This window comes from Pongo abelii, chromosome 10 (assembly GCF_028885655.2).
Source record: "Pongo abelii isolate AG06213 chromosome 10, NHGRI_mPonAbe1-v2.0_pri, whole genome shotgun sequence".
NCBI classification, from domain to species: domain Eukaryota; kingdom Metazoa; phylum Chordata; class Mammalia; order Primates; family Hominidae; genus Pongo; species Pongo abelii.
Window position 1 is genome coordinate 32,501,665 of NC_071995.2, and position 18,269 is coordinate 32,519,933.

An 18,269-nucleotide genomic window follows, 5' to 3' on the forward strand; every position below is an offset into this window, starting at 1 on the left:
TTGAGACAAAGTCTTGCTCTGTCACCCAGGCTGGAGTGCAGTGGTGCTGTCTTGGCTCACTGCAACCTCCGCCTCCTGGGTTCAAGCGATTCTCCTGCCTCAGCGACCCGAGTAGCTGGGATTACAGGCACGCGCCACCACAAACGGCTAATTTCTGTATTTTTAGTGGAGATGGGATTTCGCCATGTTGGCCAGGCTGGTCTTGAACTCCTGACCTCAGGTGATCCACCTGTCTTGGCCTCCCAAAGTGCTGGGATTACAGGTGTGAGCCACTGCGCCTGGCCCATCTTTCTTTTTCTTTTTTTTTTTTTGTAGAGAGAGAGACAGAGTTTTGCTGTGTTGCTCAGGCTGATCTCACACTCCTGGCTTCAAGTGATCCCCCCACCTTGGCCTCCCAAAGGATATAATCCCATGCCTGGAATTACAAGCATGAAACACCATGCCTGGCTATTCTTAATTTTATGACGTCCTCACACTTGTAATCTCAGCACTTTGGGAGGCCAAGGCAGGTGGATCAACTGAGGTCAGGAGTTCGAGATCAGCCTTGCCAACATGGTGAAACTCCGTCTCTACTAAAAATAACAAAAATTAGCTGGGTGTGGTGGCTAGTGCCTGTAATCCCAGCTACTCCGGTGGCTGAGGCACAAGAATCACTAAAACTGGGAGGCGGAGGTTGCAGTGAGCTGAGATCACACCACTGCACTCTAGCCTGGGAGACAGAGCCAGGCTTTGTCTCAAAAAAAAAAAAAAAAAAAGTTTTGTGAAGTTCACTTTATCAAGTTTTTATTTTATGTACTGCATTTTCTTGTTGTATCTAAGAAAGCTTTGGTGAAAAAGACTTTCCCTGTGTTTTGTTTCAGTGTCTCGCTCTGTCACCCAGGCTGGAGTGCAGTAGTATGATCTCAGCTCAATGCAACCTCCGACTCCTGGGTTCAAGTGATTCTCCTGCCTCAGCCTCCTGAGTAGTTTGGGATTACAGGCCCTTGCCACCACGCCCAGCTAATTTTTCGCCTACTTTTTGTATTTTTTGGTAGAGATGGGGTTTTATCACGTTCACTAGGCTGCTCTCAAAAGTACTGACCTCAAGTGATCTGCCTGCCTCGGGCTCCCAAAGTGCTGGGATTACAGGCATGAGCCACTGCGCCTGGCCTGACCAATCTTGATAAATGATTTTTGTGTACTTGGAAAGAATGCATATTCTGCTGTTGTTTTGTTGGATTTTTTTTTTTTTTTTTTTTTTTTTAGATGGAGTCTCACTCCGTCACCCAGGCTGGAGTGCAGTGGCACGATCTCAGCTCACTGCAACCTCTGCCTCCCGGGTTCACGCAGTTCTCCTGCCTCAGTCTCCTGAGTAGCTGGGACTACAAGCGCATGCCACCATGCCTGGCTAATTTTTGTATTTTTAGTGGAGATGGGGTTTCACCATGCTGGCCAGGCTGGTCTTGAGCTCCTGACCTCGTGATCCACCTGCCTCAGCCTCCCAAAGTGCTGGGATTACAGGTGTGAGCCACTGTGCCCGGCCCTGATTTTCTATTCTATCAATTATTGACAACAGGATCTGACTATAATTGAAGATTTGTCTATTTCTCATTGATTCCATCAGGTTTTTTTCCTTCTTCATGTTTTGAAGCTTTTTTTTTTTTTTTTGAGATGGAGTCTTGCTCTGTCACCCAGGCTGGAGTGCAGTGGTGCCAACTCGGCTCACTGCAAGCTCCGCCTCCCACGTTCACGCCATTCTTCTGCCTCAGCCTCCCCAGCAGCTGGGACTACAGGCGCCCGCCGCCACGCCCAGCTAATGTTTTTATATTTTTAGTAGAGACAGAGTTTCACCGTGTTAGCCAGGATGGTCTCGATCTCCTGACCTCGTGATCCGCCCAGCTCGGCCTCCCAAAGTAGGGGGGTTGCAGGCGTGAGCCACTGCGCCCAGCCTTTTTTGTTATTTTTGAATAGGATATAAGTGAGAAATTCAAGAAAGTTTTGAGGCATTTAAGAACACAGGTTGGCCAGGCACAGTGGCTCACGCCTCTAATCCTAGCACTTTGGGAGGCCGAGACAGGTGGATCACTTGAGGTCAGGAGTTTGAAACCAGACTTACCAACATGGTGAAACCCTGTCTCTACTAAAAATATAAAGAAAATTAGCCGGGTGTGGTGGTGTATGCCTGTAATCCCAGCTACTTGGGATGCTGAGGCAGAAGAATTGCTTGAACCTGGGAGGCAGAGGTTGCAGTGAGCTGAGATCATGCCACTGCACTTCAGCCTGGGCGACAGGGCGAGACTCCATCTCAAAAAAAAAAAAAGAACACAGGTTATGGGTTAAGCAAATGATAGACCTCAGGATTATATTGTTCTAGGGAACAGGGAGCATCTGGCCCACACGCCAGCCCTCATTAGAGTGACTTATTTTTAGGCTTTGCAACCCACATTAATTGCTCTTTTTTTCCCCCTTTTTCAACATGTTCTAAAATCGTACGTATTTGAATCGAAGTACAGTACATGTTAAGATAAAGAATAAAAAGAATTATCAAAAATATTAGGTTGAATCCTATGGAGTCGTTAACATTTGCCTTTGACCTTTAAAAGAGGTAATTTCTAGGCCAGGCGCGGTGGCTCATGCGTGTAATCCCAGCACTTTGGGAGGCTGAGGTGGGCGGATCACCTGAGGTTGGGAGTTTGAGACCAGCCTGACCAACGTGGAGAAATCCCGTCTCTACTAAAAATACAAAATTAGCCGGGTGTGGTGGCACATGCCATAATCCCAGCTACTAGGGAGGCTGAGGCAGGAGAATCGCTTGAACCTGGGAGGCGGAGGTTGCGATGAGCCGAGATCATGCCATTGCACTCCAGTCTGGGCAACAAGAGCAAAACTCCGTCTTTAAAAAATAAAAATAAAATAAAATAAATAAATAAATAAATAAATAGAGGTAATTTCTTACAAAATAAGGATATTTGTTCATTATAGTTTTTTTGGAATAGAGAAACATTGGGAGCTATTTAGATGTCTTCCTTTTCTATTTATTTATTTATTTAATTTATTTATTTAGTAGAGAGACAGGGTCTTAGTATGTTCCCCAGGCTGGTCTTGAACTCCTGGGCTCCAGTGATCCTCTTGCCTCGTCTTCCCAAAGTGCTGGGATTACAGGTTGAGTCACCATACCTGTAACGTTTTTCATCGTAACATTGTTCAGAATAGTGAAAAAAATGAGAGTAATTTAAATGTCAAACAAATAAATCATGCCACATCCATATCACAAAATTAAAATCAATGTTTTAGATTTAATAACTCACTCCCTTTGTGTTCTCATGAACACATGATTTAATATTGGTTTCATGACATTAAGTTCCATTTATACATGCTGGAAACTCACAAATTTATATCTAAAGTCCAGCTATAGCTCCCCAAATCCAGACCAAGACATTGAATTTCCTCTGTGGTGTCCCGGCAAGTTCTGGAGTATGTCACCTCCTCATGGATGTGTCCTTGGCACCTGGGGGCAGATTCCAAACAAGTCCACTTCTTTTAAATGTCTCAGTAAACTTATTTTTATTTTTTTGAGGCTGGGTCTCACTCTACTGCCCAGACTGGAGTGCAGTGGCACGATCTCGGCTCACTGCAACCTTCACCTCTGGGGCTCAAGCAGTCCTCTCACCTCAGCCCTGCAGGTAGCTGGGAACACAGGCATGTGTCACCACAACAGGCTAATTTTTTGTATTTTTAGTAGAGACGGGGTTTTGCTATGTTGCCCAGCCTGGTCTGGAACTCCTAGGCTCAAGCAATCCGACTGCCTCAACTTCCCACAGTGTTGAGATTACAGGTGTGAGCCGCTGTGCCCAGCCTCAGTAAACTTCTTTGCCACCCAGAGAGAGGGTTGTACCCTCTGTCAGGGTCTGGTTCAACCTCAGGCAGAGGGGGCTCATTTAGATTTGCCTTGACTCTGGCCTATGGTTTTTGTTTGTTTTTGTGGGGGGACAGAGTCTCACTCTGTTGCCCAGGCTGGACTGTAGTGGTGTCATCTCTGCTCACTGCAACCTCTGCCTCCCGGGTTCAAGTGATTCCCCTGCCTCAGCCTGCAGAGTAGCTGGGACTACAGGCACGCGCCACTATGCCCGGCTAAGTTTTTAAATTTTTAGTAGAGATGGGGTTTCACCGTGTTAGCCATGATGATCTCGATCTCCTGACCTCGTGATCCGCCCGCCTCGGCCTCCCAAAGTGCTGGGATTACAGGCGTGAGCCACCACGCCCAGCCGACTCAGCCCTATAGTTAATGGCTGCTCCCTATAAATGCTTTTCTTATATTCTTTAACAGTTTTGTTTTCATCACCTGGCATCAGATCCTCCATTATTCCAATTTCTTGTTATTGTTTGTGATAGGTAATCTTAGGTCAACTTAGCTGGGCCAGGGTGCCCAGAAACTTGGTCAAACATTATTCTGGATACTACTATGAAGGTGTTTTTGGATGAGATTTTTTTTTTTTTTTTTTTTTGTGATGGAGCCTTGCTCTGTCACCCAGGCTGGAGTGCTGTGGCATGATCTCGGCTCACTGCAACCTTTGCCTCCTGGGTTCAAGCGATTCTTCTGCCTCAGCCTCCTGAGTAGCTGGGATCACAGGCGTGTGCCACCATGCCCATCTAATTTTTGTATTTTTAGTAGAGGCAAGGTTTCACCATGTTGGACAGGCTGGTCTCGAACTCCTGACCCTGTGATCCACCCACCTCAGCCTCCCAAAGTGCTGGGATTACAGTGCCCGGCGAGATTAACATTTTAATTGGTGGACTTCGAGTAAAGCAAATTACTATCCGTAATATGGGTGGGCCTCATCCAATCAGTTTAAGGCGTTAATATAAAAAAGACTGACTTCCTCCTGAGCAAGAAGAAATTCTGCCAGCAGACTGCCTTTTGGCTTGAACTGTCTCTTCCCTGAGTCTCCAACCTGATGGCCCACAATAAAGATTTAGACTCCCCAGGCCACCACAATTGTGTGAGCCAATTCCTTAAAATGTTTCTCTATCTATACATGTCCTATTAGTTCTGTTTCTCTGGAGAACCCTAATACATTATTCTTTTTTTTTTTTTTTTTTTTTGAGACAGAGTCTCTCTCTGTTGCCCAGGCTGGAGTGCAGTGGTGTGATCTCGGCTCACTGCAACCTCCGCCTCCCGGCTTCAAGCGATTCTCCTCCCTCAGCCTCCGGAGTAGCTGGGGTTACAGGCACGCGCCACCACGCCTGGCTACTTTTTGTATTTTTAGTAGAGACAAGGTTTCACCATGTTGTTCAGGCTGGTCTCGAACTCCTGACCTCCTGATCCACCCACCTTGGCCTCCCAAAGTGCTCGGATTACAGGCGTGACCCACCACGCCCAGCCTACATTATTCTTTACATTCAATTACCCCAGTTCAAATTGCTGTGTGGTTTCTGTCTCCTGATTGCACCGTGATGAATACACTATTATTCTCTCCTGAACTCCCAATACATATGTGCAGATGCTTACCCAGCATCTCTATCTGGATGTCTAACAGGTATCTCAAAAGCATCGCAAATTTGTTATCCCCAAAAGTAGCTCTTGATGCTCCTCCCACAAACTTTTCTTTTTTTTCTTTTTTTTTTGAGATGAAATCTCGCTTTTGTCCCCCAGTCTGGAGAGCAAAGGCGTGATCTTGGCTTATTGCAACCTCTGCCTCCCGGGTTCAAGTGATTCTCCAGCCTCTCGAGTAGCTGGGATTACAGGTGCGTACCACCATACCCAGCTAGTTTTTTGTATTTTTAGTAGAGACGGGGTTTCACCATGTTGGCCAGGCTGGTCCTGAACTCTTGACCTCAGGTGATCCGCCTGCCTTGGCCTCCCAAAGTGCTGAGATTACAGGCGTGAGCCACTGCGCCCAACCAAACTTGTTTTCTCTTACAGCTTTTCCAATCTCAGTTAAAGGCAACTCCATTTTTCAGTAAGGCCTTCCCTAGCAACCCATTAATTGTAGTCAGCAGCCCCAAGTATACTTTCAATCCCTCTTCTCTGCTGTTATTTTATTTTTTATTTTTTTGAGCAGATTCTCACTCCATTGTCCAGGCTAGAGTGCAGTTGCCTGATCTCGGCTCACTGTAGCCTCCGCCTCCCATGTTCAAGCGATTCTTCTGCCTCAGTCTCCCCAGTAGCTGGGATTACAGGCACCCACCAATAAATCCGGCTAATATTTGTATTTTTAGTAGAGATGGGGTTTCACCATGTTGGTCAGGCTGGTCTTGAACTCCCGGCCTCAAGAGATCTGCCTGCCTCAGCCTCCCAAAGTGTTGGGATTACAGGCATGAGCCACCACATCCAGCCCTTTGCTATTATTATTATTATTATTATTTTTTTTTTTTTGAGACAGAGTCTTGCTCTGTCACCCAGGCTGGAGTGCAGTGGCACAATCTTGGCTCACTGCAACCTCCGTTTCCCAGGTTCAAGCAATTCTTCTGCCTCAACCTCCCGAGTAGCTGGGATTACAGGTGCATGCCACCACGCCTGGCTAATTTTTGTATTTTTAAGTAAAGACGTTTTCACCATGTTGGCCACGCTGGTCTCGAACTCCTGACCTTGTGATCCACCCTCCATGGCCTCCCAAAGTGCTGGGATTACAGGTGTGAGCCACCGCATCCCGCTGCTATTATTATCTACTATATTTATTACGTATGTTTATTATGTAACTCCTCCACTGGAATATAAACTATGAGAGCAATAATTTAACGTGTATTTTAGGGCCGGGCGTGGTGGCTCACACCTGTAATCCCAGCACTTTGGGAGGCCGAGTTGGGCAGATCACGAGGTCAGGAGATCGAGACCATCCTGGCTAATATGGTGAAACCCCATCTCTCCTAAAAATACAAAAAATTAGCCAGGTGTGGTGACAGGTGCCTGTAATCCCAGCTATTTGGGAGGCTGAGACAGGAGAATCGCTTGAACCTGGGAGGTGGAAGTTGCAGTGAGCCAAGATTGCACCACTGCACTCCAGCCTGGTGACAGAGTGAGACTCCGTCTCAAAAAAAAAAAAAAAAGAATTTCATGGTTCTTTGTTTTGTTTTGTTTTTTTGAGATGAAGTCTCACTCCTGTCCCCCACGCTGGAGTGCAGTGGCATGATCTCAGCTCACTGCAACCTCCGCCTCCCAGGTTCAAGCAATTCTCCTGCCTCAGCCTCCCAAGTAGCTGGGATTACAGGCACCTGTCACCACACCCAGCTAATTTTTGTATTTTTAGGAGAGATGGGGTTTCGCCATGTTGGCCAGGCTGGTCTTGAACTCCTGACCTCAGGTGATCCACTTGCCTTGGCCTCCCAAAATGCTGGGATTACAGGCCTTCTCCTTTTTAATGATATATTTTGATGACCAGAAATTCTTAATTTTTATATAGTCAATTTTTTTTATAGCAAAGCACCTGTGAACATAGTCAAATTTATCACACTTATCCTTTATAATTTAAATGTCTTACTTAAGAAAACTTCCCTTTCCCAAGTTAATAAGTACATTTTGTATTTTCTCCTAAAAATTATGTTTCATCTTTCACATTTAGGTTGTTAAGCCACCAAGAATTGATTTTTTTATATGGTGTGAGGTAGGGTTCAAATTTTCACCCCTTACTCAGAAGGCTCTATTTTTCTACATAATGGTTTTGGTTTGATCTCTCTGCTTTCTGAAGTCTCTATGAAACACTATCACGATTCTACAACAATGAAGCAAAACAAAGTATCAATCCCACAGTTTTATTTGTAAAGAACAAAGCATGAAAAGTCATATTTAAATGTACTCCCAAACCTGAAAAACCCACGTCAGTTTGTCTGATATGTATGTTAAAGTGCTTAATATCACAATACTCTTTTAAATTTATATTATGTTCAGATGAGAAAAAAATCCAGTTCTGATGCATTTTGTTAACAATACAAAGAAAAACAATATAATTTAAATTCAGAAAAGCTAATTAAAAAAATGATACACAGGGTACATTTATACATGGTTCAAGTGTAACACAGAGCATTCTAAATGTTTCACACCCTCATTTGATTGACAACAGGAACTCCTTACTATACTTCTCTATTGTTGACAAGATTTGGTGTTTAGAATCAAGATTAGATTCACACACAAGTATATTCAGGTAAATTAGAACAAACATGATTCCCTCCTACATAACCCAAGGATACCCTGGATCTCTTCGAATGAGGAAAAATTTTATTTGAGGTTTTTTTTTCCCTCTAGCTTGATGTGATATATCTCTGAAGCCAATCTTTATCTTGTCCTTGAGAGGGTGAACAGCTCTAATCAGATTTTGGAGATGAGGTTCTCCTTAGATTCTTTTGATCATACTACATCAGCAACCTCTTCAAAAAGCTTAGAATTCAGTTGATTCAAGGGATTTACAAATTTATTTTAATAGGAATAAAGGACCTAGAAGTTTATTATCCTTTTCTGTCTCCTATTTATGCTAAACAGTAAAGTGATAAATACTTACATAAGAAACAGACTTCAAAAGACATGGATGACTTGGAAATAGGATTCACTTTATAAAAGTAGAGAAGGGCTCAAGACTCTCAATCAGTGAAGGTGTGTTAATACTGAAATATAAATAGCTAAAGTTCAGATTGTCTTTTCAACATAGTGAAAAGGATAGACTAGTTTCTGTAAACCTCACAGAAAATATTCACAGTTCCCTAAATGAAAAATCATAATTTTTAGCAGAAAGAAGATATTTCATTATGAAGAGCTACACTCCTAATGTTGTGAAATAAATATTTCCCTGGAAATTTGAGGTCCTTGTCTGTCACCTCATGTTTCAAAATACCTTAGGGATGTCAACATATACTACACATAAGCTGTTGTATAGTCTTGAACCTCTTTTTCACTTACATTTACATATAACAGTGCTTTATTGCCAAAAAGGAAATATGAGCAGTTCAGTATTTCCCCCGTATCATTCATACAGTGTGATAGAAGTTCATTAAAATAATTTTTTACAAAGCCATGTGAAAGTAAATACCACAAGGTTACAAAAGGTACAAAAATGTGTGAAACATTTAAATTTCAGAGGGAAATCCACACTTCGGCAAGGTTTAAGTTTCTCATATCAAATTCTCATTCCCAGTGGAAAACAGGGTGGGGAGGGTTGGGAGGTTTTTGTCCTCAGTAGCCTGCTTTTTCCCACGTAGGACTCCACTTTATACTACTTCACACTGACTCGCAGTCATTTTTAAGGCATATGACTCCCGACCAGGGCACAGATCTCACACATGCTTCCAACATCAGTGTAATGCCACTGTGTCATAAAGGTCAAGATTAGGGGTTTCAGGACATATGAAAAACATTGGGAAAATAAATTTTTCAAGAGGTAATACTTTTGGCAATTTAATTTTAAAACAACTTCTTCACCAGCTATTACTATACAAAAATAATCACTATGGTCCCAGGCATTTAATTTATTTGCAGGAAAAAAAAAACAAATTAAAAATTGATTTTTTATTTACTTTGAGACGTAATCCTAAAGCAATGTATTAATTTAAAAAATTACCACAGGAGAAAAGATGCCTCTATGTGGGTATGGTCCTTCCAAAAGTCAGCTTAAAAGTCAAGCATTTATTCTAAGCATTCTGCTACTACTGTTGTGCTCAAACTTTTGGTATAACTTAGAGACACTTATGAGCCACATAAAAACTAAGTCCTTTGTTTTGTTTTTTTGAGATGGGGTTTCCCTATGTTACCCAGGCTGGACTCAAACTCCTGGGTTGAAGTGATCCTCCTGCCTTGGCTTCCCAAGCAGCTGGCACTACAGGTGTGTAATGCCATGCCCAACATGTCTTACTGCTTTATAACTGCACTTCTTATGTGACCCCAAATTCAGCTTTAGCAATCAAACTTGGATCCTAAGGACTATTTCCAAATATTTAAATTTATTCTTAAAGGCCAAGATTGACTGCCATTGGGAATATTCAAAAGAATGGGGGTACTGGCCATTCAAGCAGCTCACACAAGGAGGGCCCCACATGTTTATAGCACAGGCTGTATCAACGGAATAAGTACATGGGCTCACAAGGTGACTAAAGGACCCATCATCCAAGAGGATGTGTCAGTTCTGATGTGTTTTTTTTTAAAACACCATTTCACCATTATAGTAATATTACACAAAGGCATGAAGATGAAACTTCAGGTGTAACTTTTTTAGGGGTATTACTTTTTAAAGTAATGGTTTTATTCATAGGCCCCAAATCCAACTTTGCTCACAGTTTTGTTTTTTTTTTTTTTTTTTTTTGAGACGGAGTCTCGCTCTTGTCGCCCAGGCTGGAGTGCAGTGGCACAATCTCGGCTCACTGCAACCTCCACCTCCTGTGTTTAAGCGATTCTCCTGCTTCAGCCTCCTGAGTAGCTGGAATTACAGGCCCTGCCACCACCCCCCGGCTAATTTTGGTCTATTTTTTTTTTTAGCAGAGATGGGGTTTCACCATGTTGGCCAGTCTGGTCTTGAACTCCTGACTGACCTCAGATGAACCACCTACCTCAGACTCCCGAAGTGTCAGGATTACAGGCGTTAGCCACCGCACCTGGCCTGCTCCCAGTTTTTACAAGATGTTAATTCCCAATAATCTGAGAACAATGTGTTAATATGAATATTAATTCTTCTAAATGAATATTCATCCTTATTTCCTACTTGTATAGGTGGATGAATAAAGATCCAATAGTATAATAGAAAGACTATTAGTAAGAATGCCGGAAGGTCAGTCTCATGCAGTCTGGTGAAATAAAACAAACAAACATGAATTCTAGAGCTTGTGTTGTCAGTAACCAGCTGTGGGGTAAGTGTAAGATTTAATCTCTCTATTCCTTATGTGTTCCCATCTACAAAGTAAGAAGGCTGGACGAGGTGTGTCAATCCTAGCACACTAACCTAAGTCATCCCCCTGGTTACCCAGACCTGTCAGGAGCATGGCCTTACGAAGATACAAGCATGAAATCCTGGGTTGGACCCCTCTATAGTTTCTGATCACTAAACACAGTAGGAGCCCAGTGTAAAACAGGTTCTGGATATCTCCCACGATAGACTTCCCATGTCCCTGGAAGAGCTGTACCATTGTAGACACACTTTAGCTACAGGCAAACAAATTTCTGGTCTACCCAGAACCATCTTCTTAAACCATTTCCATGGGTTTTTATTTTTATCTATTTTTTTTTGAGATGGAGTCTTGCTCTGTCGCCCAGGCTGGAGGGCAGTGGCGCGATCTCAGCTCACTGCAAGCTCTGCCTCCCGGGTTCACGCCATTCTCCTGCCTCAGCCTCCTGTACAGGCACCCGCCACCACGCTCGGCTAATTTTTTGTATTTTTAGTAGAGACAGGGTTTCACCATGTTAGCCAGGATGGTCTCAATCTCCTGACCTCGTGATCCGCCCGCCTCGGCCTCCCAAAGTGCTGGGATCATAGGCGTGAGCCACCGCGCCCGGCTCCATGGGTTTTTAAATACAGCTGTCAACTCTCCTTTTCCTCCAGTATGAAGTCACATGTTAAAAGAGGCTGTCCTTGGCTGAATACAGTGTTTGATAAAGGGAGTTAGGCACTTGTTTCATTTGTTTCTTCCTCCAGGAAATAAGGTTAACAACACAGGTGGTGAAAGCCCAGCACCCTCCGACTGCACAAGGATACTGATGCCATGGCTTTGCTTTTCAGCCACAACTGGGAATAAAACTCGGAGCTCTGCTGAGGCAATTTTGCTGCTAAAAATGTACAAATGCCTAATTAGAGTTACAGGACCTACCAGAAGATGAGGACTTACAGTAACTAGCCAATACTACATTTACTTAACTTCTTTATAAACTATCAAACTGGAAAGTTACTCACAACTTTTGGTCTTTCAAAATTGTTGCCACCTCTTGTTTTGCTTCCATTTTGTCAGCCTGTGCCACCAAGTGGCTTTTAGCTTCTCTGGGTCAGTTGTTTTACATTATTACTCCCCTTCCTACAAAGGAACGTAAAGCTTGCCCTGAAACACCCAGAAAGGGTTCATTCTCTCTCTCCTTCTGTTATTTGCATTATCATGGTCAACAAATGCTTTCACAAAAACATTCCAAGCCACACAGAGCCCTCCTCCTCCTTAGACATTCCTTCCATTTCCCGAGGGGGGGATGGGCCCTGGAGAGGTGGGTGATTAGACCCTAACAAAGACAGGGCTCATGGTTATCCTCAAGAGGTAGACCACTGCAGAGTTTAGATGGCCAAATTAAAAGTACAGAATCAAATTGCTGTTTGCAGTTCTTATCACTATGAATCTAACACTGAAATTCACATCTCCCCAAAGTACCTCAAATAACAAGAATAAAAATGCCAAGAATGAAGTTAGTCTAGGCTAATCTTTCCGAAGTGTAAAGAAGTTATAATCCCACAATTGAACACACTTCTCAGAGCTTTGTATGTTCTCTTTCCAGTTCAGCCAAGCTCCTGGGGTCTAGTGTTTAAAATACTCCAATTACATCATCTTGTGCGGACTGAAATTTTTTTCCAAAAGACTGGAAAAGTGACTGCGATTCAAATATATAAAACAGTTTGTAACTTAAAAGATACAAGTGAAGACTACCAGTACAGTAGGTAAAGCTGTGTGCATCCACAATACAAAGGATCAGACTCCAAGATGGATGGCTACTACATAACAATGCATTCTGGGTTTCTTTGTGATACCTGGAGAAAAAAAAAAGCCCGACTGGGTTGCACTATATTTACATGTTTACTGGCTTCTTCCTGGCTAGCACCACTCTTCCCCCCAACCCCCAACATTTTTAAGCTACTTATTTTAAGTCACAGGAATATTCAATCTAACAAAAGCATCTTATTAGAGTAATATAATTTCTTAAAGAAGATAGCATATTTACACACATCTAACACATGAAAATACTCTATTTTATACTAAATTCCAGGTTCAAATGAACTACAATACAACATTTTGCCTTGTCTGTAGAGTGAGGATTGTTCCAAATGGGCATACGTTGGGCTGCCCCCTGCAGTGACTCACTACTGTCAGACAAGTCCAAATCGGCCCCCAGTTGGGGAAGGAGCAAGGTTTGGACAGAGACTTTCTAGCCAGTTGGGTTACACATCTACTCCTTTGATAAGTGATCCTTCTAGGACTATGGTGAAGTCCTGAATGGTCTGCAGAATTCGGATAAGGGAGTTGACAGTCATGCGGTCTCGCAGGAGAGCGCTCTCTTCATACATTCGAGTGATGGCAGGACACTCAGCTAACAATGGAATCCACTGTGGGAGCAGGCGATCCCTACAGACCCAAACAGAAACAATTCCTGAGCACTGCTGGCCTCGCTGCAGAACAAGGCACACAGTGGAGCCTGTATGAATGGGAAGGTGTGGGACTTGATGGTACAAAGTCTATCCAAGCTAAGAGGTCAGGAGAGAGGAAATCAAAGCCAAGAAGTTGAATATTTTCTGGTAAAAAGACAGTGATGAGACAGTGTAAAGCTAAAGGGAAAACCCATTATTTAAACCCAATTTAATGTACTTTAAGAGTTTAAAATACATTAGAAAGTCTATGCACATTAAAGACATTCTCTGTTCTGATTTTACCACCTTTAGAAAGAGGCAGAATGTCATTTTCTATGTCTTTTTTTTTTTAATAGGAGTGTTACTCTGTGGCAAGGCATGCCACAGTATACCGACCTTTTGGAAGAAAGTACACTAAACTGTAGGGACTTGCTTTTTTTTTTTTTTTTTTAACTTATATAACATAACAGGGTGAGGAACAAAATCAAAGCAGAAAAACATTAAGTAGATTTTATAAACCAGGTGAGAGTTTGCAATGGTCTAATAAATCAGAAGAGTATAGAGATAAAAGGAGATAAAGATCATGCTCAAAAGAAACTTTAAAAGCACAGCTACAACTGGGCTCCTTTTATGAAGAAGAAATACAGAACTTAGTTCTGTAAACCAGCTGTTTCAGGAAGATAAAACCTCACATCTTCAATGTTTCCTGATCAAACCTGACATTAGTAACCCATTGCTAAGTTCCTAAGACATCCTTATTGAGCATCCCCAATCAGGCCATCTTTAGTCTCAAGTTGGGGCTCTTAAGGTTCAGGAAAAAACAAATACTACATGGGTAACTTAAAAAAAGAAATCTAAAGGTCGGTATGTTTCATTTCTTACAATTCTGAGATCTGTTTTAAAAGTAATGGATTGTATCGCTCCTATGTGTCACTTTCAAAAAATAAAGGGGTAGGAAATAGTCTTAAAGAGAAGATGATATTTATATAGCAGGAATCCCATAATGTTATTAAATGTAAATATAGTGGTATATATACACTATATAAGGTTTACCTAGTAAATATGTACGGTGTATGTGTCTAATTATCTAGCAACCTCCCTAATACCTATCTATCTGTCGAGCCAGTATACAGTCATGGTGGAGAGCTTGGGCTCTGAAGTGTGACAGGGTGTGAACTTGGCTCTGTCTCATTTTTCTGTGTGATCTTGGGAAAGTCTGCTAACTTATGTGTGCCTCATCTATTTTCTACTTTCTCATCTTTAAAATGAGAAAATCGGTTGCTACCTCATGTAGTGGTGGTGGTGAATTAAAGAAACCCAAGGGAGGAGGCAGAGGTTGCAGTGAGCCAAGATTATGCCACGGTACTCCAGCCTGGGCGATGGAGTGAGATTCTGTCTCAAAAGAAAAAGTAAAAGGAAAGAAACCCAAAGGAGAGCTCTGGAAGGGGTATGATCTGGTATAACCTTTTCTGGACTCTAGTTCAACATGTGACAAAGATAGGGAAAATGAAAAACTGGTTTTGTACCTTGTTCCAAGGCAAACTAAAATCTGGAATTTGCCATCCTTCCCAATGTTCCTGGGTGCAGTATTAATAGCATTTACATAGTGGCAGAACGTTTTGCAGGATGATTTCTGAATAAGGACATCATCTTCATTATCTAGAATCTGGTCAGTTGTTTCAAAATAAGCAACCACTTTCTCTGAGGAAAAAAGTCAGAATTATGTCACAATATATGTCAACACTTCATATATAGAAAGATTCATCACTTAATTTATTATGGAAACACTAACGATGCTTTGCATACAGTCAGTCCTGAAGCCAATATCATTACTTTATCATTGATTTTAGGGGTTGATGTTTCATGGTAGAACAATAAATATGCTCCCAGGAATTTATTTTCTAATCTAGACTGCATATTCCAGAGGACTAGAAAGTTTACTCCCTTTAAAATACCTTCATGAAACAGAAACTGGCAAAAAAAAAAAAAGAAAAATAGCATCTTCTGTTAAGACTGGAACCTTCTAGGAGTAACCAGCAATGAGACGGTAGCCATTGAAATAATACCCCATGTTCTAGTTATAGAATGACTTGCTAACACTTTGCAACAAGATCCTTGAAATGTACCTGAATAAGTTTCTGACAAGAGAGAGATATGTATATACACATGAGAAGCAGAAGCAGTAAGATTCTAGGCATTCCAGAAGAAGAAAAAAATCACTCCTGGGGGCCTATCTCTGTCAACTTTCCTTTTTTTTTTGTCTAAGTTAGATGAAATAAACTACTTCATCTAGGCCTTATTTAGAAAACACAAAATGATTAATTGCCCATCTAAAGAAACTAGGAATTCTAGAAGAGCTGCATACCAAAAGAAAGATTACAAAGCTTAGCAAGCTAGAACAGAAACACTCCAAAAGAGCTTTCTGTGATGATGAAAATGTTCTCTAACTACAAGGTCCAATTTGGTAGCCACATGTGGCTACTGAGCACTTGAAATGTGGCCAGTGTTACTAAGAAAATGAAATTTACATTTGATTTAAATTAGATTTGGCCAGGTATGGTGGCTCATGCCTGTAATCCCAGCACTTTGGGAGGCTGAGGCAAGCAGATCACCTGAGGTCGGGAGTTCAAGACCAGCCTAGCCAGCATGGTGAAACCCCGTCTCTATTAAAAATACAAAAATTAGCTGGGTGTGGTGGCAGGCACCTGTAATCCCAGCTACTCAGGCTGAGGCAGGAGAATTGCTTGAACCCAGGAGGCAGAGGCTGCGGTGACCCAAGATCACACCATTGCACTCCAGCCTGGGCAACAGAGCGAGACTCCATCTAAAACAGAAAAAATAATTAAATAGATTTAAAATTTAAATAGCTATATGTGGCTAATGGTTACTATACTGGACAACACAGAGCTAGAGGAATCCTTTTACAAAAATTGGCCAGGCACAGTGGCTCACACCTGTAATCCCAGCACCTTGGGAGGCCAAGGCGAGTGGATCACTTGAGGACAGAATTTGGGACCAGTGTGGCCAACACGGCAAAACCCCATCTCTACTAAAAATACAAAAATTAGGGGTGTGGTGGCAGGTACCTGTAATCCCAGCTAATCAGTGGCTGAGGCAGGAGAATCGCTTGAACCCAGGAGGCAGAGGTTGCAGTGAGCTGAGATGGGGCCACTGCACTCCAGCCTGGGCAGCAGAGTGAGATTCCGTCTCAAACAAACAAACAAAAAAGTTCTATCATGTCACTACTTAGCTCAAAGCCTTCCAACAGCTTCCAGTTTCATTCAGGATAAAGGTTGAAGTCATTCCAATGACCTATAAGGCCCTACACAACCTGTCACTGGCACTAAACACCCCCTCCCCCAATCTCCTACTCTCTTGCTGTGCTCCAGTCACACTGGTCTTGGAGTTCCATGGAAACACTTCCGCCTTGGGGCTTAGCACTGGCAGTGCTGTCAACCTGGAGTCCCTCCTCCCAGATATCTACATGGCTCACTTCCTCACCTACATGAAGTCTGTGCTCCAATGTACCTTGACATTCAGCAGAATCTAAAACCACCCCATTTAAAAGACCACTTCCCACTTTATTTCCTTTTATACTGCTGTTTCTTTCCAGATCAATGGTCAGATTTCTGACATACCATATGAATTACATATTTGTTATGTTTTTGTGTATTGTTTGTTTCCCACACTGACCTGAGTATAAGTTTGTCAACCATAGGGATTTCTGTTTTGTTTACTAATGTATATCTTGAGCAACTCAAATAATATTTGGAATATTGTGCATACTACAATTTGTTGAGTGAATGAAAAACCAAGACAATACTTGATATTTATTTATTATTATTATATATACTTTTTGAGACAGGGTCTCACTCTGTCACCCAGGCTGGAGTGCAGTGACTTGATCATGGCTGACTGCAGCCTTCACCTCCTAGGCTCCTGGGCTCAAGCGATGCTCCTGCCTCAGCCTCCCAGGTAGCTGAGACCACAGGTATGTGCTACCACACCAAGCTAATTTAATATTTATTTTAAAAAATATATATCCTTGCCGGGCACGATGGCTCACTCCTGTAATCCCAGCACTTTGGGAGGCTGAGGCGGGTGGATCACAAGGTCAGGAGTTCAAGACCAGCCTGGCCAATATGGTGAAACCCCTTCTCTATTAAAAATACAAAAATTAGTTGGGCATGGTGGTGCGCACCTGTAGTCCCAGCTGCTTGGGACTGAGGCAGGAGAATCATTTGAACCCGGGAGGCGGAGGTTGCAGTGAGCCAAGACTGCGCCACTGCACTCCAGCTTGGGCAACAGAGTAAGACCCCGTCTTAAAAAAAAAAAAAAAAAGAAAAAATATATATATACCCTTATCACTAACCCTTATTCACTCAGATTCCTGGGTCTTTGAGTTCCTAAGGAAGGCTTCAGTGACCTTAATGTAATACACATCTGCTTTATTTACCTATGAAGTCCCAGATGAAGACATTCTTGTGAAAGATGCGGGCAGATTTGAACCCATGGTGGAAAACTTGCTCAAGGGCTGCAACCAGGCCATTTTCTCCACACAGCAACACGGTGAGGCTTCCTCTCTGTGGGGCATAACACACAGTGCCAAAGAAAAATTTCCTGCATCTATGTCTAAGAAAAACACTAGAGAGGCAAGTGCTGAAGGTAGCTATATGAAGCATGTTTTTACAGCTACCAGAAAGCTTACAAATGAAAATTCAAGCACCCCATATTGCCTCATGTATCACATATAAAAGCATCTTTAAAAGTCCCACTATACTAAGTTTTATAGCCCATAAATACCTCTTTTTCAGGTTTATGAAAATGTTTCACAATATTGTTCACAGCTTCTCCAATTCCTTCTTGTATCTGCCCAGCATTGGGTTCTGTAAAATAATAAACAGTGGCTGCATTCTCATGGGAGAGAAATAAACCAAAGTACTATGGGACATCGACTGTGTCCACCTAGGCAGGAAATACGTCACCAGAGCAGGCTGGCTT

General features: G+C 42.4%; 1 protein-coding gene across 5 annotated transcripts in view; it reads right to left on the reverse strand.

The window, feature by feature from the left end:
- Nucleotides 1-10,236: 10,236 nt before the first annotated feature.
- The window catches only part of DENND5B (DENN domain containing 5B), a 191,347-nt gene continuing 183,314 nt past the window's right edge, over nucleotides 10,237-18,269 (reverse strand). For all 5 annotated transcript variants that reach the window (XM_002823082.6, XM_024257191.3, XM_054527071.2 and 2 more), the window contains 4 exons: nucleotides 18,072-18,154; nucleotides 17,725-17,851; nucleotides 14,795-14,969; nucleotides 10,237-13,266 (listed from right to left, as the gene is read on the reverse strand). In XM_002823082.6, the coding sequence (XP_002823128.3) occupies nucleotides 13,083-13,266; nucleotides 14,795-14,969; nucleotides 17,725-17,851; nucleotides 18,072-18,154 (569 nt within the window). In that variant the 3' untranslated portion in view covers nucleotides 10,237-13,082. The remainder of the gene's footprint in view (nucleotides 13,267-14,794; nucleotides 14,970-17,724; nucleotides 17,852-18,071; nucleotides 18,155-18,269) is intronic.